Here is a 20,874-nt window from a genome sequence, read left to right on the forward strand (position 1 = left end):
TGAAACTGCTGTTTTGTTGGGGTTTAGCAGTCTGGTTGAGTGGTTTGGCCAGTCGTTCTTTTGAGAGGCCAGTAGAGGAGCATCTGTTAGCCCTGGGCTAGCGGCAGGCAGGGCAGGATGAGTTGAATATATTGTGACATTAATGAGGTTGACACCGTCCCTATGATGGAGTGGCTGTGTTTTTGTGCCAACGAAGACTAACACCCTTAAACGCTCTCGCTGTTAACCCCTACTGCCCCTGTCCTCTCCAACAAAACTCTGGGACAACGACACATACACCACATATGCACCCATTCACTTACAATAAACACCATTGCTTGGCAAAATGATTCTCATTCAATCCAGTCCAGCTTACACAAATGATTCTTCCTTGAAGCAGATGTATTGAGACAAAATGCCAAAGTGTATATCTGTTGTAGAAATAATACTTTATTATTTTCTTTCATTTATATGGCATTTTGTGAGAGATAATTTAAATTATATAAATCGCTTGCTAGAGCAATCTGCTTCAGTTGGCCCTGTATTAGTTCATTTCCTCCATCTACCTTGCTGGTGCTGAAACGCAGTGGCATGTTGGGTAATTAGTGGTGAATCGTCTCCCCGGCGGGCGGGCCTAATCAGTGACCTGTGGGTTTCATTTGGAGAGACAGCCGTGGCACCGTGCTGGACTGGACGGGAGTCCCCCGCTCCGCTCATTCATTTGTCTAAATTAATTACCCCACCTCCACCAGAGCTCCTGGCAAGGCCAGCTATTCTAAAGCCTCTTTGGAGAGTTGGAGTGTGGCCGCTTGCCGGTTGATGCTCCCGCACCCCTAACCTGTGAGTATCCGGACAGGCTCTGCGGTCTGTGGTTTGGGAACTTTGGGGTTCCGGGGGGAAAAAGGATCATTATGGCTTAGCTTGATCCAAGAGAAGGCTAAACTACAGCCTCTCTGCAATCCACACTGGGGTCGTAATTCTGAAAAACAGCTGAGAACAAGGGATGAGAAAGAGGGATGAAAACGAGTGATGCTGCATCCATTCTCCCAGACACTGTGTCCGTTCGAGAAGGAGGGAGTTAAAATGAGTGCGCAGGTTTCGAGGGGTTAGTGATGTGATTCATTTGTATTACCACACAGCCCCTGCAGGCAGCCTGTGGGAGCGGCAAATTATTTCTGAACCAAAGTGAAGGAGGAGGGCTCGTCTCCTCTGGTCGTCAGAGCAGAGCTATTACCTGGCCATGGCCAAGGGCCCCGCATGGTGCTCCAACCTACAGAGGGGTGACAGTAAAGTGGCCAGCGCCGGTGAGGGATAGCCTTCCACATCCGTTCACGCTCCCGGACATCTTCCTCCCCAAATGAGACACAGGGGAGGAGGGGTGAGGGAGGTGTGTGTATGGTGGATTCCCCCTCTTCCTCCCCGTCAAAATAGTCAGTAGTGTTTTCTCTCATGAATGTGTGAGTGTGTGAGTGTGTGAGTGTGTGTGTGTGTGTGTGTGTGTGTGTGTGTGTGTGTGTGTGTGTGTGTGTCTGTCTGTAGTGTTTTCTCTCACATGCATGCCAGACAATTAGAGGTGGCGTGGAGATCATGCCGACCGGCAGACACTAATTAAAGGAACAACTCCCCTCCAATATGCTGACTTGAGAAAGATCCCAGCGCTGCATTTCTTGAGATTTATGACCCAGGAGAAATGTATGTCATCAAGATCTATTGATGTACACACACATCATTTATGGCACACCAATAAATAAATATATTTTATTCATAAAATTATTGGGTGATCCATTTAAACTACCTCTGAAAGCTGTTGATGGCACTGGAGAAGTCTGATAAAAAATACTAAATTTATTAGTCCTTCAAAAGATACAAACAAATACAAAAACCGCCACAAAATTAGCCTACATGATGATGAGTACTGAGTGTTGATATCTACATAAACCTGACTATAATGCAAATCTGTACATTCTTCTTTCACATAAGAATTTCTAAAAAGCTAAACCAATCTTGTGGATGAACGGCTTTTAAGTAAAAAAATGTAAAAGCTGAGGAGCGAGCCGGCAGAGCTAGTGTTGCAGGAGACATTCAATCAGATGTGAGGCTCATCTTTAGGTAGCCTAGTTACTGAGTCGTTTAAATTACGTGTCACTAATGTTTAGTAGGAGGTGGGGTGGGAACGCTACACCAGCTGCCTGGGTTCCATCACAAAGCTGCACCATGTCACCACGGTGACACAGTTAACATCAGAACCACTTCAAGTCCAAGGGAAGATGATGATGACGAGACCATAGAGATAGAACAATCTTGAAGTTTAATCTTAATGTTCAATCTCTATAGACGAGACAACAAAGTAAGATTTATATGGTGGGGATCAGATTGGAGATAATATATTCATTCACCTTTTTGTCTCCTATATTTGCACAACAGATGCTTTGTGGTGATAGAGCAGGGCTAAGGTAATGGAATCCTCCTTCTTCATGGGATTTCTGAGAAAACAATTATTTCTTATTCCTTTTGTCCAGATCTCTGCCAACAAATAGATATCGGCATTAGATTAATCATTGATCAACGATTACCTATGAGATATTAAGAAGTGCTGTTTTCCTCTGACAATCAGTTTTTAAAAATGACTATTCAATCTCAGTGACTACAATATAATAAATGGTAACAATGAGACCAAAAGATGAAAAACCAAGCCATTTAGCACTTGAGTAGTATATCTTTACATCTTCTCTTAATGTAGGTGAGAAACAGTACAGACACTACAGACCATTCTTCTATAGTGGGACAGAGAGAGTGATGGCAGCCGGGCCCTGTGTGATGGATATGTGACAGGGCCCTGATGGGTCCTGGGGCTCGGCCCCTGGGGTGGGCTCTAACACCATAATGGGCTCCTTAATTACCTGCTCATCCACACACAGGGTCATTAGTCAGAGAGACACGCTGGGCCTCAACTGTCACCCAGAGACAAACAACCCTCATTGGGGAGAGAGAAGAGGGGACCAGACCTTGGTTTACTTGGTGCTGGTCAGAGGCATTTAGTAGGTATGTGCAAAGTGATGTCACACACACTTACCATTATTAATGTAGACAGAGAGACATATGAGGGGTACTGACGAGTAAACCAAAAGACAGATGAATAGACCTGTAGACCGGTAGACAGACAGACAGACAGTACAGACACACAAAGAAACCCACACCAAACAGACAGATGTGGGGTACTGACCTGGTGCTGTCAGCTCTCACCTTGGTGTACCCCTCCAGGGCCCCCTCCCAGACACTGTTGGCCATGGTGTTGCCTATAGCCATCAGCACCATGCTGAGCTCCACAGGCCAGTCATCCAGGTCCAGAGACCTCACCCTAGACAGGTGGGTCCCCAGGTTCCTGTGGATCCCTGAACACTCTATACAGATCAGAGCCCCCAGGTTCAGACTGGCCCAGTCAGGGTCTGAGAGAGGAGGAGGAGAAAAAGAGAGACTTACAGCATTGTAAAACATCCAAATCTGCTTATCATCTGTGCTCTCTTTGTCACGTAGTGTACCGTACCTGGCACTTAACGTCTTGGGAATCATTGACATATAGCTCTGATGATGTTGACAAGGTACTGTACTCACTGGCTGTATCACAGTCCACACAGAAGCTGTTCCCTCTCACGTTCCTTATGGACTGAATGGATGCCGCGTCACTTTGGCTGCCTAACCGGGACTGTAGGAGAGCAGAGGTGAGAGAGAGGTGAGAGAGATGTGAGAAACAGGTAAGCAAGAGGGACTCTGTGTGAGGCATCATTACTTTACAGTGAGAAGGAAGTAAGTAAGAGGGAATCTGTGAGAGGCATCATGACTTTACAGTGAGAGAATAGAGTAGACAGGATTTCAGCAAGATACACATCACAAACAACAGAAGGGAAGAGAGGAGGGAGGACTGGAGACTTTGAAGGACAGGTGATCACTGAAAGACGGGGAGGCAAAGAGAGAGAGAGAGAGAGAGAGAGAGAGAGAGAGAGAGAGAGAGAGAGAGAGAGAGAGAGAGAGAGAGAGAGAGAGAGAAAGAAAGAGAGAGAGAAAGAGAGAGAGAGAGAGAGAGAGAGAGAGAGAGAGAGAGAGAGAGAGAGAGAGAGAGAGAGAGAGAGAGAGAGAGAGAGAGAGAGAGAGAAAGAGAAAGAGGGGTGGAGAGATGTTGGAGAGAAGAAAGAGAGGGGTGTAGAGAGGGAGAGAGAGAGAGAGAGAGAGAGAGCACAGACAAAGTATTATATGAAAATGAGTCAGTGTTGCGTTGCGTCTCCTCCCCTGTGTTCTGACACAGGCCGTGTTCCCATCTCTGAAGTCTGTCAGCTGTAATAAGAGCTCCCCCACACTGCACTGCACCTGTCTGACACACAGCCCAACACATGGCAGCTCAGAGAGAGGGAGGGGGTGACGGGGGAGAGAGAGGAGTAGAACTGAGAGAAAATTTTGCATTCACACATCCTGATTAGCTACAAGAGTCTTTCCTGGTCAAGTAATGTGGTCGTGGAAAACCCTTGGGTTTAATCTAATCATGACCGGACAGACCCACTGTCTCCTTCCTCACTGTCTCTCATGCCCACCTTGTTCTTCATGCTCTCACAGGACTGCAGGCTGGCAAAAATCTGGCTCTCAATGGCTGTGACCCACAGCTCTCTCTCCTCAAACGTAGACGCTTCGAAGTGCCACATCTGGCCCGTCAGAGACACTATGGTGAACTCAAACGACTCCTCCGACTCTGGAAAACAAAACAATCACACGGACATGGTGAAATATTGCCATTTAAAATCAATGACAGAGGAAATTAAATTAAAATCACTTTCATTTTCGAAACAACTTGGCTATTGTTGGACAAAGGTATAACATTTATTCTGTAATTGATCGTTTGCCATCTATAAAAATTGCCTAATAATAAATATAATAAATGCCATTTAGCAGACACTTTTATCCAAGCAACTTATTGTAGTGATACTAACTGGAACCAGTATCAGGGTACACTTACAGTAGCTACTCGATACTGATTGTGTACACTTGAAAACCATAGCCATCGCTATGAATTCAAAACAACAGACTGCAACACAGTTTACTCAAAATACCCCTTTGTATTCATTCTACTGGTCTCTTTCTATTCCCAATTTCCATCCATCTATTTTTCTGTTGTTTAAATTTTCAATAAGAAACCGTTTCTTTTTTACTCTGATTAGGCCTTACACATTGTAAAATGGCTGCAGGTATTGTAATTAATTTGTAATACATTGTTCATCAGGCTTTATGGAAATGTCACCTGTCATCTGCCTGGGCAAGGGCTTTGACACAACATATGCTATAACACATGTCATAATGCCTCCTCCGTTCACAAGTAATTCATTAAGACGATGATAATACAGTAGAAACTGACTGATGTAAATCTTCTAGTCCTCGGCACATGCTTGATCTCAAAGACAAATGATTTCTAATTACCTAATTAGGGCCAAGCAAATATAGCAGGCTCATTTGCATAAAGCATGTTTCCCTGGCTCCAGCCGGAGACTGGAGAGGAGACTAGTCACAATGGGAATGGGCTCCTCCAACACAACTCTCATCAGCCCTCTCTTTGCACACCCAGATTTGATGTTCTAAACAGAGGCAAACCAGTCTAGTATAAACAGGTCAGAATTTAGGAACATGGGATTCCAAGACTGGTTAAAGCAGAGGTTGTGTGTGCTGGGTTTAGGAGGGACACAATACTGAGCTTTTATTTTGTAGACACTGGACATTTAGAGGTTGGGGGGCGTGTACTCATTGGTCCCTCTGTCTATACAGAACCTGATTTAGCTGATTTGGATCTGAGTGTGGAGACTAAATCAATCCCAATTCTCTAGTGGAGGGTCTCCTCTTCAGGGGGAAAGCTATAATCCAATTAGCTCGACACCAACTTCAATTACCTGATTTAGTTTGAGACATCAACTACATGTCACAGAATCAATAGATACCTCAGAGTGTCTTATTTAAATGTAGATTTAGGGAAAATGTATGTTTAGAAGTCTGGGTTGGGTTATGTTAAAAAGACACTCACTGGTGCAGACTAACATCATCGGAGGTTAATAGTTGTTTTATTGACATCATTTTGGTGTTAATAGGTCCGATTAACCTATCAAGAATAACTTGTTAAGAAAACAGAACAAATGGCAAAAAGTATATAATTTAATAAAGAAATTCAGTCATTTTTGATACATGAAGCCTTTATGTAATGAATGTGTCCTTTCTCCTCCTCAAATGTCCCATCATTTTCCATCTAGAAAAAAAAGCATGGCATTTAGATATGCAGCCTAGTTTTCCTCAGAGTCCAATGACGTTACACTTCTGCATTCAGCTTCTAAAAACCTGAACAAAGCTAATTATTTCGTTGACTGGCCAGGCAATAAATTGGAGGCATTAAAACACTTTCATTATGGAGATTAAAAAAGCAATGAATGGCTGATTTTTTAAACTGATGAGGATACTTGGGAAAACAAATCTAGCTCTTCATGCGTGGAACAGACCAGTACATGCAAGACATGAGCACTTAAAAGGCCAAACAAGCTGACAAAAACATTGACCAAACCAGATACTAGAATAGGCAAAGCCCCTATTACCCATTGACGTGAACGGGAATATCAGTTCTAATAATTATATATCTATGGTAGCGTCATAGTATCAGAGTGACAACAGTAGTATCATAATATGCTGATCGAGTTGGTTGATATGGCTTTTTAATGCAGGATCTGTCACAGCCTCACTGGAGAGGTAATTCCATTCTGTGAAAAGTCAAAGTCATTCTGTACCATGTTAGCACAACGATTAAGGTCAAAATGTCCTCCTCCAAGACGATATATACCAGGAGTGAACAATACAATGCGGTATTACTGTTGCTATTTCAAAGCCATCTGCTACCATGATGATGACAAAGACAGCTAGTGCTCCTGATGTTACCCAATGGGTACAGTTAGCACACAGCTAACAGAAGAAAGCATGTGGGGATTCACGCACACATTAACACCAGCAATTAGCATTAACCCTGTGATCTGATCATATAATTGATCCAGCAGCTACACAATCAACAAGTTATTTCCAATTAGATGTGTACAGAGACAGGGCAGTGGGTGGACATGGAGCAACATAAGCTAAACCCAATAGGAGGGAACAACTGCTACTGTGGAGAATCAGGAGGTAGATATGATGATTACCTTAATTAACATATAACACAAAAAATAAATGAGAGCCTAATGGCTGTGGTGGAGTGAAGCGAGATAACAGAAGGCATCTTCTTCTACAATGTCTGTCCTCCTGTCCACAATTTACCATGCATCATAAAACTGTTAGTTAGAGGGCTTTTAAGTTCATGGTTCATCAGTCTGAATGCCTTTCAACAACAACAATGACATAAAATGTATAAATAATATAAACTGCAGATTTGGTCAATTAAGAAAGACACTAATTTGTATCGTCAGATATTTTGAAACAATGAGATCAGGCCTCTGAGCATAGATATTTAGAGATCATTGGTCCACGTTTGATGCTGAGCTGTCTCTACTCCTAATGACTGTCCCTCCACTCCACAGCAGATGGTCCACTGGGAGAAGTGGGGAACGGTGGACCAGATTAGCACCACTGGGGTTTGGGCTGGGTCCAGCTGAGCTGTCTACGGAAGGCAGGGCCAGGGAGGGACACATCTATTCTGCCTCACACTACCTCTCTCTTGAAAGATTGATTCATCGACCGCCTCAGCAAGGCCTAAAGGTGTGAGTGTGTATGGTGTGTGTGTGTGCACGTGTGTGCATCATCATCGACACTGATGGACAGCTAAGAGTACTTGGATGATACAGTATATTGTAGACGGAGGTGGTTGGTGCGGCATGACATCCAGGGTATTTTTTTATATGTATGATGGTATGTACAGTATGATGTGTTGTGTGGGTCGCATGCAAAAGGCGGTCAGTTAAAGAAGTGCTCTCCGTTCCTGTGAATTAACCAGCAGTTGGGAAGTGCAGGTCAAGGCGGTGCCATCTGTAAATGTCACAGGCACTGCTTGCTCATTTTACACATCATTAAAGCCATTATTCCTAACCTGTATCAGAGCAATCAGGAGCAGGGCATTACTGAGACACACACGGGCCCCGGGGGAACCGCACCACACCAAAACTCAGAGAGGGAGAGAATGCACGCTCTCCATCTCTCTGACACAAACACACACAGGCGCGCATAGATAGACACACATGCACACACAAGAACAACAGGGGCACGCACGCGCGCACACCCACCCACCCACCCACAAACTACAACAACCTAACAAACACGCACAAAACCAACACTCGAGCCACAACCTAATAGCAAAACTACACTTAGCGATACGGCAAGTGAAAAAAACTGTCAATTACACAATATATCTGTGGACAGTGTGTAGTGTATAGAGCCGCCCATATGAGAATCTTGTAATTCCTTTTTCTCCAACGTGCAGTGGATGGTGTTTGGAAAGCTGAGGAGCGCAGGAGCCATTACCGTAGCTCCTCTGGGCTCCAGGGACAGCTTTGGGAAATGAGACACGGTACAGACCAGGGAGGGAATCAGTGACAAAACAAAGTATTTAGATAAACATCCACCATTAGCATAGGGTTGTTAAACCTCCATTTCCTAAGCCTCTGCTGGACTCCAGAGGATATAACCCTCAACATAGGTAGAGGTAGAAATCTGGGACACTCCATTTAGTATGATACACTATAAACTCAGCAAAAAAAAGAAACGTCCTCTCACTGTCAACCGCGTTCATTTTCAGCAAACTTAAAATGTGTAAATATTTGTATATATTTGTATGAACATAACAAGATTCAACAACAGCCATAAACTGAACAAGTTCCACAGACAAGTGACTATAATGTGTCCCTGAACAAAGGGGGGGTCAAAATCAAAAGTAACAGTCAGTATCTGGTGTGGCCACGAGCTGCATTAAGTACTGCAGTGCATCTCCTCCTCATGGACTGCACCAGATTTGCCAGTTCTTGCTGTGAGATGTTACACCGCTCTTCCACCATGGCATGGAATGGCCTCACTCTCCGATGCAACAGGTCCCAGACGTGCTCAATGGGATGGAGATCCGGGCTCTTCACTGGCCATGGCAGAACACTGACATTCCTGTTTTGCAGGAAATCATGCACAGAACGAGCAGTATGGCTGGTGGCATTGTCATGCTGGGGGCTCATATCAGGATGAGCCTGCAGGAAGGGTACCACATGAGGGAGGAGATTTCTTTACCTGTAACACACAGAGTTGAGATTGCCTGCAATGACAACAAGCTCAGTCCGATAATGCTGTGACACACCGCCCTAGACCATGACGGACCCTCCACCTCAAAATCGATCCCGCTCCAGAGTACAGGCCTCGGTGTAACGTTCATTCCTTTGACGATAAACGCGAAACCGACCATCACCGCTGGTGAAACAAAACCATGACTCGTCAGTGAAGAGCACTTTTTGCCAGTCCTGTCTGGTCGTTGTTGCCGGTGATGTCTGGTGAGGACCTGCCTTACAACAGGCCTACAAGTCCTCAGTCCAGCCTCTCTCAGCCTATTGCGCACTGATGGTGCAATATGGAGGGATTGCGCGTTCCTGGTGCAACTCGGGCAGTTGTTGTTGCCATCCTGTACCTGTCCCGTAGGTGTGATGTTCGGATGTACCGTTTCTGTGCAGGTGTTGTTACACGTGCTCTGCCACTGCGAAGACGATCAGCTGTCCGTCCTGTCTCCCTGTAGCTCTGTCTTAGGCGTCTCACAGTACGGACATTGCAATTTATTGCTCTGGCCACATCTGCAGTCCTCATGCCTCCTTGCAGCATGCCTAAGGCACGTTCACGCAGATGAGCAGGGACCCTGGGCATCTTTCTTTTGGTGTTTTTCAAAGTCAGTAGAAAGGCCTCTTTAGTGTCCTAAGTTTTCATAACTGTGACCATAACTGCCTACCGTCTGTAAGCTTTTAGTGTCTCGGAGTTCTACAGGTGCATGTTCATGAATTGTTTATGGTTAATTGAACAAGCATGGGAAACAGTGTTTAAACCCTTTACAATGAAGATCTGTGAAGTTATTTGGATTTTTACGAATTATCTTTGAAAGAAAGGGTCCTGAAAAAGGGACGTTTCTTTTTTTGCTGAGTTTATATACAAAAGTATGTGCACACCCCTTCAAATGAGTGGATTCGGGCATTTCAGCCACATCCGTTGCTGACAGGTGTATAAAATCGAGCACACAGCCATGCAATCTCCATAAACAAACAATATTAGTCACATGCGCCAAATACAACAGGTGTAGACCTTACAGTGAAATGCTTACTTACGAGCCCCTAACCAACAACGCAGATTAAACAAATAAGAATAAGAAATAAAAGTAACAAGGAAATAAAGAGCATCAGTAAAATAACAATAGCGAGACTATATACAGGGGGGGTACCGGTAAAGAGTCAATGTGCGAGGGCACCGGAAAGTTGAGGAAATATGTACATGTAGGTAGAGTTATTAAAGTGACTATGCACTGATGATAACAACAGAGAGTAGCATCGGTGTAAAAGAGGGGGAAGGGGGGGACAATACAAATTGTCTGGGTATCCATTTGATTAGGTGTTCAGGAGTCTTATGGCTCGGGGGAAGAAGCTGTTTAGAAGCCTCTAGTCTGGCACTCCGGTACCCCTTGAAGTGCAGCAGCAGAGAGAACAGTCTATGACTAGGGTGGCTGGAGACTTTGCCAATTTTTAGGGCTTTCCTCTGACACCACCTGGTGTAGAGGTCCTGGATGGCAGGAAGCTTGGCCCCAGTGATGTACTGGGTCGTTCGCACTACCCTCTGTAGTGCCTTGCAGTCGGAGCCGAGCAGTTGCCATACAAGGCAGTGATGCAACCAGTCAGGATGCTCTTGATGGTGCAGCTGTAGAACCTTTTGAGGATCTGAGGACACAAGACAAATCTTTTCAGTCTCCTGAGAGGGAATAGGTTTTGTCGTGCCCTCTTCATGACTGTCTTGGTGTGCTTGGACCATGTTAGTTTGTTGGGGATGTGGACACCAAGGAACTTGAAGCGCTCAACCTGCTCCACTGCACAGCCCTGTCGATGAGAATGGGGGCGTGCTCGGTCCTCTTTTTCCTGTAATCCACAACATGATCAATCTTTGTCTTGATCATGTTGAGGGAGAGGTTGTTGTCCTGGCACCACACTGCCAGGTCTCTGACCTCCTCCCTATAGGCTGTTTCGTCGTTGTCTGTGATCAGGCCTACCACTGTTGTATCATCGGCAAACTTAATGGTGGTGTTGGAGTTGTGCCTGGCCGTGCAGCGATGAGTGAACAGGGAGTACAGGAGGGGACTGAGGACGCACTCTTGAGGGGCCACCGTGTTGAGGGTCAGCTTGGCAGATGTGTTGTTACCTACCCTTACCACCTGGGGACGGCCCGTCAGGAAGTCCAGGATCCAGTTGCAGAGGGAGGTGTTTAGTCCCAGGGTCCTTAGCGTATTGATGAGCTATGAGGGCACTATGGTGTTGAACGCTGAGCTGAAGTCAATGAATAGCATTCTCACATAGGTGTTCCTTTTGTCCAGGTGGGAAAAGGCAGTGTGGAGTGCAATAGAGATTGCATCATCTGTGGATCTGGTGGGGCGGTATGCAAATTGGAGTGGGTCTAAGATTTCTGGGATAATGGTGTTAATATAAGCCATGACCAGCCTTTCAATGCACTTCATGGCTACAGACGTGAGTGCTAGGGGGTCGATAGTCATTTAGTCAGGTTACCTTAGTGTTCTTGGGCACAGGCTCTATGGTGGTATGCTTAAAACATGTTATTACAGGCTCAGAAAGGGAGAGGTTGAAAACGTGAGAGAAGACAGTTGCCAGTTGGTCAAAACATGCTCGGAGTACATGTCCTGGTAATTCGTCTGGCCCTGCGGCCTTGTGAATATTGACCTGTTTTGTAGGTCTTACTCACATCGGCTGGGGAGAGCGTGATCACACAGTCTTCCGGAATAGCTGGTGCTCTCATGCATGTTTCAGTGTTATTTGCCTCAAAGCGAGCATAGAAGTAGTTTAGCTCGTCTGGTAGGCTCGTGTCACTAGGCAGCTCTCGGCTGTGCTTCCCTTTGTAGTCTGTAATGGTTTGCAAGCTCTGCCATATCCGACGAGCGTCAGAGCCGGTGTAGTACGATTCGATCTTAGTCCTGTTATGACGCTTGCCTCTTTGATGGTTCGTCGGAGGGCATAGGGCAATTTCTTATAAGCTTTCGGGTTAGAGTCCCGCTCCTTGAAAGCGGCAACTCTAGCCTTTAGCTCAGTGCGGATGTTGCCTGTAATCCATGGCTTCTGGTTGGGGTATGTACGTACGGTCACTGTGGGGATGACGTCATCGATGCACTTATTGATGAAGCCAATGACTGATGTGGTTTACTCCTCAATGCCATCGGAGGAATCCCGGAACATATTCCAGTCTGTGCTAGCAAAACAGTCCTGTAGCTTAGCATCTGCTTTTTTATTGATCTAGTCACTGGTGCTCCCTGATGTAATTTTTGCTTGTAAGCAGGAATCAGGAGGATAGAATTATGGTCAGATTTGCCAAATGGAGGGCGAGGGAGAGCTTTGTATGCGTCTCTGTGTGTGGAGTAAAGGTGCTCCATTTTTTTTCCTCTGGTTGCACATTTAACATACTGATAGAAATTTGGTAAAATGGATTTAAGTTTCCCTGCATTAAAGTCCCCGGCTACTAGGAGCGCCGCCTCTGGGTGAGCGTTTTCTTGTTTGCTTATGACGGAATACAGCTCATTCAACGCTGTCTTAGTGCCACCCTCTGATTGTGGTGGTATGTAAACAACTACAAAAAATACAGATGAAAAATCTCTAGGTAGATAGTGTGGTCTACAGCTTATCATGAGATACTCTACCCCAGACGAGCAATAGCTCAAGACTTCCTTAGATATCATGCAGCAGCTGCTATTTACAAAAATACATAGTCCGCTACTCCTTGTCTTACCAGATGCCGCTGTTCTATCCTGCCGGTACAGCATATAACCAGCCAGGTGTATGTTGATAGTGTCATCACTCAGCCACAACTCTATGAAGCATAAAATGTATTACAGAATGTCCCATTGGTAGTTTAATATTGCGCGTAGGTCATCGATTTTATTCTCCAAAGATTGCATGTTTGCTAGCAGAACGGAAGGAAGTGGGGGTTTCGATCGCCTACGAATTCTCAGAAGGCAGCCCGCCTTCCGGGCCCTTTTTCTCTGCCTCCTCTTCACGCAAATCACGTGGATCTGGGCTTGTTCCCGAGAAAGCAGTATATTGTTGGCGTCGGGCTCGTCAGACTAATTAAAGGAAAAAAAGGATTCTGCCAGTCCGTGGTGAGTAATTGCAGTCCTGATGTTCAGAAGTTCTTCTCGGTCATAAGAGACGGTAGCAGCAACATTATGTACAAAATATGTAAACAAATAAGTTATAAACAACGCAAATAAACAAACAAAAAAACACAATCGGTTGGGAACACGCAAAACGTCTGCCTTCATGGAAATGGTTTTCCATGGCTGAGCAGCTGCATACAAGCCTAAGATCACCATGCCCAGTGCCAAGTGTTGGCTGGAGTGGTGTAAAGCTCACCACCATTGGACTCTGGAGCAGTGGAAACGCGTTCTCTGGAGTGATGAATCACGCTTCACCATCTGGCAGTCCGGCGGACGAATTTGGGTTTGGCAGATGGCAGAAGAACGCTACCTTCCCAAATGCATAGTGCCAACTGTAAATTTTGGTGGATGAGTAATAATGGTCTGTAGCTGTTTTTCATAGTTTGGGCTAAGCCCCTTAGTTCCAGTAAAGCCATAGCATACAATTACATTCTAGACGATTTTGTGCTTCCAACTTTGTGGCAACAGTTTGAGGAAGGCTCTTTCCTGTTTCAGAATGACAATGCCCCTGTGCACAAAGCGAGGTCCAAAAAGAAATGGTTTGTTGAGATCGGTGTGGAATAACTTGACTGGCCTGCACAAAGCCCTGACATCAACCCCTTTGAACACCTTTGGGATGAATTGGACTAATCGCCCAACATCAGTGCCCAACTTCACTAATGCTAAGTCCCTGTAGCAATGTTATAACATCTAGTGGAAAGCCTTCCCAGATAAGTGGAGGCTGTTATAGCAACCCTATTAGTGCCCATGATTTTGGAATGAGATGTTCGGCGAACAGGTATCCACAAACTTTTGGTCATGTCGTGTATGTTACGTTCTGTATGGTATGTATTAATATCTGGATGTCCATCACCCACTTCATATGATGTGTTACGAATTACAATTCGTATTATGTTATGAATTTGTAAAACATACAATATGTTAAGAATTTGCAAACATATATGATACAGTGGGGCAAAAAAGTATTTAGTCAGCCACCAATTGTGCAAGTTCTCCCACTTAAAAAGATGAGAGAGGCCTGTAATTTTCATCATAGGTACACTTCAACTATGACAGACAAAATGAGAAAAAAAAATCCAGAAAATCACGTTGTAGGATTTTTAATGAATTTATTTGCAAATTATGGTGGAAAATAAGTATTTGGTCACCTACAAACAAGCAAGATTTCTGGCTCTCACAGACCTGTAACTTCTTCTTTAAGAGGCTCCTCTGTCCTCCACTCGTTACCTGTATTAATGGCACCTGTTTGAACTTAGAGCCAGAAATCTTTATCAGTATAAAAGACACCTGTCCACAACCTCAAACAGTCACACTCCAAACTCCACTATGGCCAAGACCAAAGAGCTGTCAAAGGACACCAGAAACAAAATTGTAGACCTGCACCAGGCTGGGAAGACTGAATCTGCAATAGGTAAGCAGCTTGGTTTGAAGAAATCAACTGTGGGAGCAATTATTAGGAAATGGAAGACATACAAGACCACTGATAATCTCCCTCGATCTGGGGCTCCACGCAAGATCTCACCCCGTGGGGTCAAAATGATCACAAGAACGGTGAGCAAAAATCCCAGAACCACACGGGGGGACCTAGAGAATGACCTGCAGAGAGCTGGGACCAAAGTAACAAAGCCTACCATCAGTAACACCGCCAGGGACTCAAATCCTGCAGTGCCAGACGTGTCCCCCTGCTTAAGCCAGTACATGTCCAGGCCCGTCTGAAGTTTGCTAGAGAGCATTTGGATGATCCAGAAGAAGATTGGGAGAATGTCATATGGTCAGATGAAACCAAAATATAACTTTTTGGTAAAAACTCAACTCGTCGTGTTTGGAGGACAAAGAATGCTGAGTTGCATCCAAAGAACACCATAACTACTGTGAAGAATGGGGGTGGAAACATCATGCTTTGGGGCTGTTTTTCTGCAAAGGTACCAGGACGACTGATCCGTGTAAAGGAAAGGATGAATGGGGCCATGTATCGTGAGATTTTGAGTGACAATCTCCTTCCATCGGCAAGGGCATTGAAGATGAAACGTGGCTGGGTCTTTCAGCATGACAATGATCCCAAACACACCGCCCGGGCAACGAAGGAGTGGCTTCGTAAGAAGTATTTCAAGGTCCTGGAGTGGCCTAGCCAGTCTCCAGATCTCAACCCCATAGAAAATCTTTGGAGGAAGTTGAAAGTCCATGTTGCCCAGCAACAGCCCCAAAACATCACTGCTCTAGAGGAGATCTGCATGGAGGAATGGGCCAAAATACCAGCAACAGTGTGTGAAAACCTTGTGAAGACTTACAGAAAACGTTTGACCTCTGTCATTGCCAACAAAGGGTATATAACAAAGTATTGAGATAAACTTTTGTTATTGACCAAATACTTATTTTCCACCATAATTTGCAAATAAATTCATTAAAAATCTTACAATGTGATTTTCTTTTCTCATTTTGTCTGTCATAGTTGAAGTGTACCTATGATGAAAATTACAGGCCTCTCTCATCTTTTTAAGTGGGAGAACTTTCACAATTGGTGGCTGACTAAAAACTTTTTTGCCCCACTGTATGTTACAAATTCTAGCTAGATGGCTAACTTTAGCTAGTTCACTAAAGTTAGCTAGGCTAGGAGTTAGGGTTAAGTTTAGGAATTATGTTAAAAGGTTGACGTTAACCAAATCAAATTTGATTTGTTACATGCGCTGAAATTCTTACTTACAATGCAGTTTTAAGAAAATATTTACAAAATAACTTAAGTTAAAAAAGTAACCTATTAAAATAACAAAAATGAGGCTATATACAGGGGGTACCAGTACTGAGTCAATGTGCAGGGGTAAAGGTTAGTCGAGGTATTTGGGTTAATATGTACATGTAGGCAGGGGTAAAGTGACTATGCATAGATAATAAACAGCAAGTAACCGCAGTGTTAAAAAAAGGGGGTCAATGCAAATATTCTGGGCAGCCATTGTAAATAGTCTGGGTAGCCATTTGATTAATTGGTCAGCAGTCTTATGGCTTGGGGGTAAAAGCTATTAAGGAGCCTTTTGGACTAAGTCTTGGCGCTCCGTTACCGCTTGCCGCGCGGTAGCAGAGGGGACAGTCTATGACTTGGGTGGCTGGAGTCTTTGACACTTTTTAGGACCTTCCTCTGGTTAGGGTCAGGTGAAGGGTTAGTTAAAAGGGTTAGGGTTAGCTAAAAGGGTTAAGGTTTGGGTTAGATAAAGGGTTAGCTAAAAGGGTTAAGGCTAGGGTTAGGTTTAGCTAACATGCTAAGTAGTTGCAAAGTAGTTAAAAAGTAATAAGTAGTTGAAAAGTTGCTAATTAGGTAAAATGCTAAAGTTGTCTGAGATGAGAATTGAACTCACAACCTTTGGGTTGCTTAACATTTGCATTATACGCCCACCCATCCACCCCGACTAACCACCCTCTTTTGTGGTATATCCCTTTATACTATATAACTCTTACAGCACCAGTGGCGACCCGCCATTCAGAGTTTTGAGCCTCACCTCTTTAGCTAAAAAAATATCTACTTTATTTTCTTTTGCATGTTATTTTTTTACAAATTTTACCCCCTTTTCTCCCCAATTTTCGTGGTATCCAATTGCTAGTAATTACTATCTTGTCTCATCGCTACAACTCCCATTCGGGCTCGGGAGAGACGAAGGTCAAAAGCCATGCGTCCTCCGAAACACAACCCAACCAAGCTTCTTAACACAGCGCGCCTCCAACCCGGAAGCCAGCCGTACCAATGTGTCGGAGGAAACACCGTGCACCCGGCTCCCTTGGTTAGCGCGCACTGCGCCCGGCCCGCAACAGGAGTCGCTGGTGCGCGATGAGACAAGGATATCCCTACCGGCCAAGCCCTCCCTAACCCGGACGACGCTAGGCCAATTGTGCGTCGCCCCACGAACCTCCCGGTCGCGGCCGGCTGCAACAGAGCCTGGGCGCGAACCCAGAGTCTCAAAAGGCAGGTATTTCAGCCTAGCTCAGTGCTTTCTGTGGTGGTGGGGCGGTCAGAGGAAAATATGAAGAGTAGCGGTAATGTTCTCTAATTGTTCCGTGATTGGCTTAGTGTTCTGTCACTCATGGGGACACTACATCACTGCAAAATATATGGGGAGAGCTCGAGAATTCAAGCGCCTTGGGTGCTGCCATAGAAAGGCAGATACCTAGTCAGTTGTACAACTGAATGCCTTCAACTGAAATGTGTCTTCTGCATTTAACCCAACCCCTCTGAATCAGAGAGGTGTGGGGGGCTGCCTTAATCGACATCCATGGTGCCCGGGGAACAGTGGGTTAACTGCCTTGCTCAGGAGCAGAACGGCAGATTTTTACCTTGTCAGCTCGGGATTCGATCCAGCAACCTTTCGGTTACTGGCCCAACGCTCCAACCACTAGGCTACCTGTTACATTAGAAGTGCAAGTCCAAGAATTCTCAAGGTCATTGCCCACAGATAAAATTATGTAAAATCACGTTATATCTGCAGTAGCTTTGATTGCACTGATCATGTCAACACCATACTTTCAAAATCTTAGTTAGCAAGCTAGCAGTCATCATCGGACTCCCGAGTGGCGCAGCGGTCTAAGGCACTGCATCTCAGTGCAAGAGGCCTCACTATAGTACCTGGTTCGAATCCAGGCTGTATCACATCTGGCTGTGATTGGGAGTCCCATAGGTTGGCGCACAATATGCCCAGCGTCGACCGGTGGCCAGAGTTAATTGAAATCATGAATCAAGTTGACAATCTACTTGCAAATGAAGAGAAATTATAGATGAAACGGATCGGTGCTCATCGGCCATTGGACATAAACATTATAAGTTGGAAATTGCAAATTCAACAATGAGTGGTTTGGATGGAATCTGGCTATTCAGTGGAGTGGATGTGTGGTCTAGGTTTAAGGGTCTCTTTTCCAAGCTTAAAAGGATAAACATTTAACATTAGCCATGCTGTCAATCCAGCATGACTTCTGCCGCGCTCAAAACAACTGGAAACTCAGAACTGGGAAATCTCTGGGAACACAGAGAAAAACGAGCTCTGACTGGGAAAATATGTTTTGAACGATCATCCAACTGGGAATTCCAAGTTGGGAACTCAGGCCTGTTTCTTGAGCTCCAACCTGAAGATCACTAACGAGATGGAGAGTGACAGCATTGTAATTGGCCGACTCCCACCACGGTAAAGGAGGTGCAGCGGTTTCTTGGGTTTGCCAATTACTACCGGAGGTTTATCCGGGTTTTGGTCAGGTAGCGGCTCCCATTACGTCACTGCTGAAGGGGGGCCCGGTGAGTTTGCAGTGGTCGGCTGAGGCGGACAGGGCTTTTGGTCACCTGAGGGCTCTGTTTACCTCGGCTCCCGTGCTGGCCCATCCGGACCCCTCTTTGGCGTTCATAGTGGAGGTGGATGTGTCCGAGGCTGGGATAGGAGCCGTGCTCTCTCAGCGCTCGGGTACGCCACCGAAGCTCCGCCCCTGTGCCTTCTTCTCGAAGAAGCTCAGCCTGGAGTAGCGAAACTATGACGTGGGGGACCGGGAGCTGTTGGCTGTCGTAAAGGCTCTGAATGAGTGGAGACATTGGCTTGAGGGGGCTACCTGTCGGTGGATTTTCGTACCGATCTCCCCCCTCACAGGGTAACACCGCGATCCTGGTCATTGTGGATCGGTTCTCTAAGTCCAGTCGTCTCCTCCCTCTGCCGGTCTCCCTACGGCCCTACAGACTGTGGAGACCTTGTTTACGCACGTCTTCCGGCACTACGGGGTGCCTGAGGATATAGCGTCTGATCGAGGTCCCCAGTTCACGTCTAGGGTCTGGAAGGCGTTCATGAAACGTCTGGGCGATTCGATCAGCCTTACTTCCGGGGTTTTACCCCGAGAGTAATGGGCAGGTGGAGAGAGTAAACCAGGATGTGGGTAGGGTTCTGTAGTCTTATTGCCAGGACCGGCCGTGGGAGTGGGCGGCGTTCGTGCCCTAGGTGGCACAGAACTCGCTTCACCACTCCTCCACTAACCTCTCTCCCTTCCAGTGCGTACTGGGGTACCAGCCGGTTCTGGCGCCTTGGCATCAGAGTCAGACCGAGGCTCCTGCGGTGGACGACTGCTTCAGGTGCGCGGAGGAGACATGGGAATCTGCCCGTGTTCACTTTCAGCAGGCCGTGCTGTGCCAAAAAAAGGACACAGACCGTCACCGCAGTGAGGCCCGGTGTTCGCACCGGGGGACCGGGTCTTGCTCTCGACCCGAAACCTGCCCCTCCGCCTGCCCTGCCGGAAGCTGGGTCCGCGGTTTGTGGGGCCATTTAAAGTCCTGAGGAGAGTGAACGAGGTTTGTTATAGGTTACAGCTTCCCCCGATTACCGTATTAACCCCTCGTTCCATGTGTCTCTCCTGAGGCCGGTGGTGGCTGGCCTGCTCCAGGAGTCTGAGGTGCGGGTCCTCCGCCTCTTCTGGACATCGAGGGGGCCCCGGCGTACTCCGTTCGCTCCATACTGGATTTGAGGCGTCGGGCGAGTGGCCTTCTGTATCTCGTGGATTGGGAGGGGTACGGTCCGGAGGAGAGGTGCTGGGTTCCGGTCGAGGACGTGTTGGACCCTTCAATGCTGCAGGAGTTCCACCGTCTTCGTCCGGATCGCCCTGCGCCTCGCCCTCCGGGTCGTCCCCGAGGCCGGTGTCGGCGCGCGGCTCGGGGGGGGGGGGCTACTGTCACAACTTCCGCCGAAGTTGATTCCTCTCCTTGTTCGGGCGGCGGTCGGCGTCGCCGGTCTTCCAGCCATCATCGATCCACTTTTCATTTTCCATTTGTTTTGTCTCGTCTTCCCACACACCTGGTTTCAATTCCATCATTACATGTTGTGTATTTAACCCTCTGTACCCCCCATGTCCTTGTCTGGAATTGTTTGTTGTAAGTGCATGTGCACGGTTTTGTACCCATTGATTGTTTGTTCTGATTCCGGTGGTTTTTATTTATTTACGCCACCTTTCTGTTCAAGTGAGCACAGCATAACAAGGTGAGTCTGAAAATGTATTGTATGTTGCTGCAGAAATGATGTAATATGCCAGGGAGATATGTATACTGTAGCTAAGAAAGTAATACTTAGTGTATGTTGTTAGTAGCCCATGTGCCTCACCCTATTAATTTGGTCCCTTATCCCCTCATAATTTAGCCTTCATTGTCTGCTTATATGCCCCCTTTATTTATCCTACGGTTCTGACTTGGCGTATAGGGAGTATACTGTAAGAATGGCCCATGTTCTGGATTCTGTCACTGTACATTTCAAAAGTGCTAAAAAAATAGTTATATTGACTACGTCCGTCCTAGCTCGCTCATTAATGTCTAAATCGAAATTACGAATTGCCTCTTATCCGCTCGTCGTCCCCTTATGCCATAGCTAGTACATCTCAATTGTCAGTAGAAACCACATTTGTTTAAGCAAGTCAGCCATATCAGCTTTTTTAAAGGCAGTAAATGTGGCTGAATCAACTGTTTT

The 20,874-nt window shown here is 45.9% G+C and overlaps 1 protein-coding gene across 1 annotated transcript in view; it reads right to left on the minus strand.

The window, feature by feature from the left end:
- Positions 1-20,874, minus strand: part of LOC129813715 (arf-GAP with GTPase, ANK repeat and PH domain-containing protein 3-like) — a gene marked incomplete at its 5' end in the record, with an annotated part of 106,786 nt that overhangs the window by 24,882 nt on the left and 61,030 nt on the right. Inside the window, 3 exon segments of the mRNA XM_055866166.1 lie at positions 3,203-3,425; positions 3,592-3,682; positions 4,563-4,717. Of these exon segments, the coding sequence (XP_055722141.1) occupies positions 3,203-3,425; positions 3,592-3,682; positions 4,563-4,717 (469 nt within the window).

This window comes from Salvelinus fontinalis, chromosome 17, assembly GCF_029448725.1.
Source record: "Salvelinus fontinalis isolate EN_2023a chromosome 17, ASM2944872v1, whole genome shotgun sequence".
In the NCBI taxonomy this organism is placed as follows: domain Eukaryota; kingdom Metazoa; phylum Chordata; class Actinopteri; order Salmoniformes; family Salmonidae; genus Salvelinus; species Salvelinus fontinalis.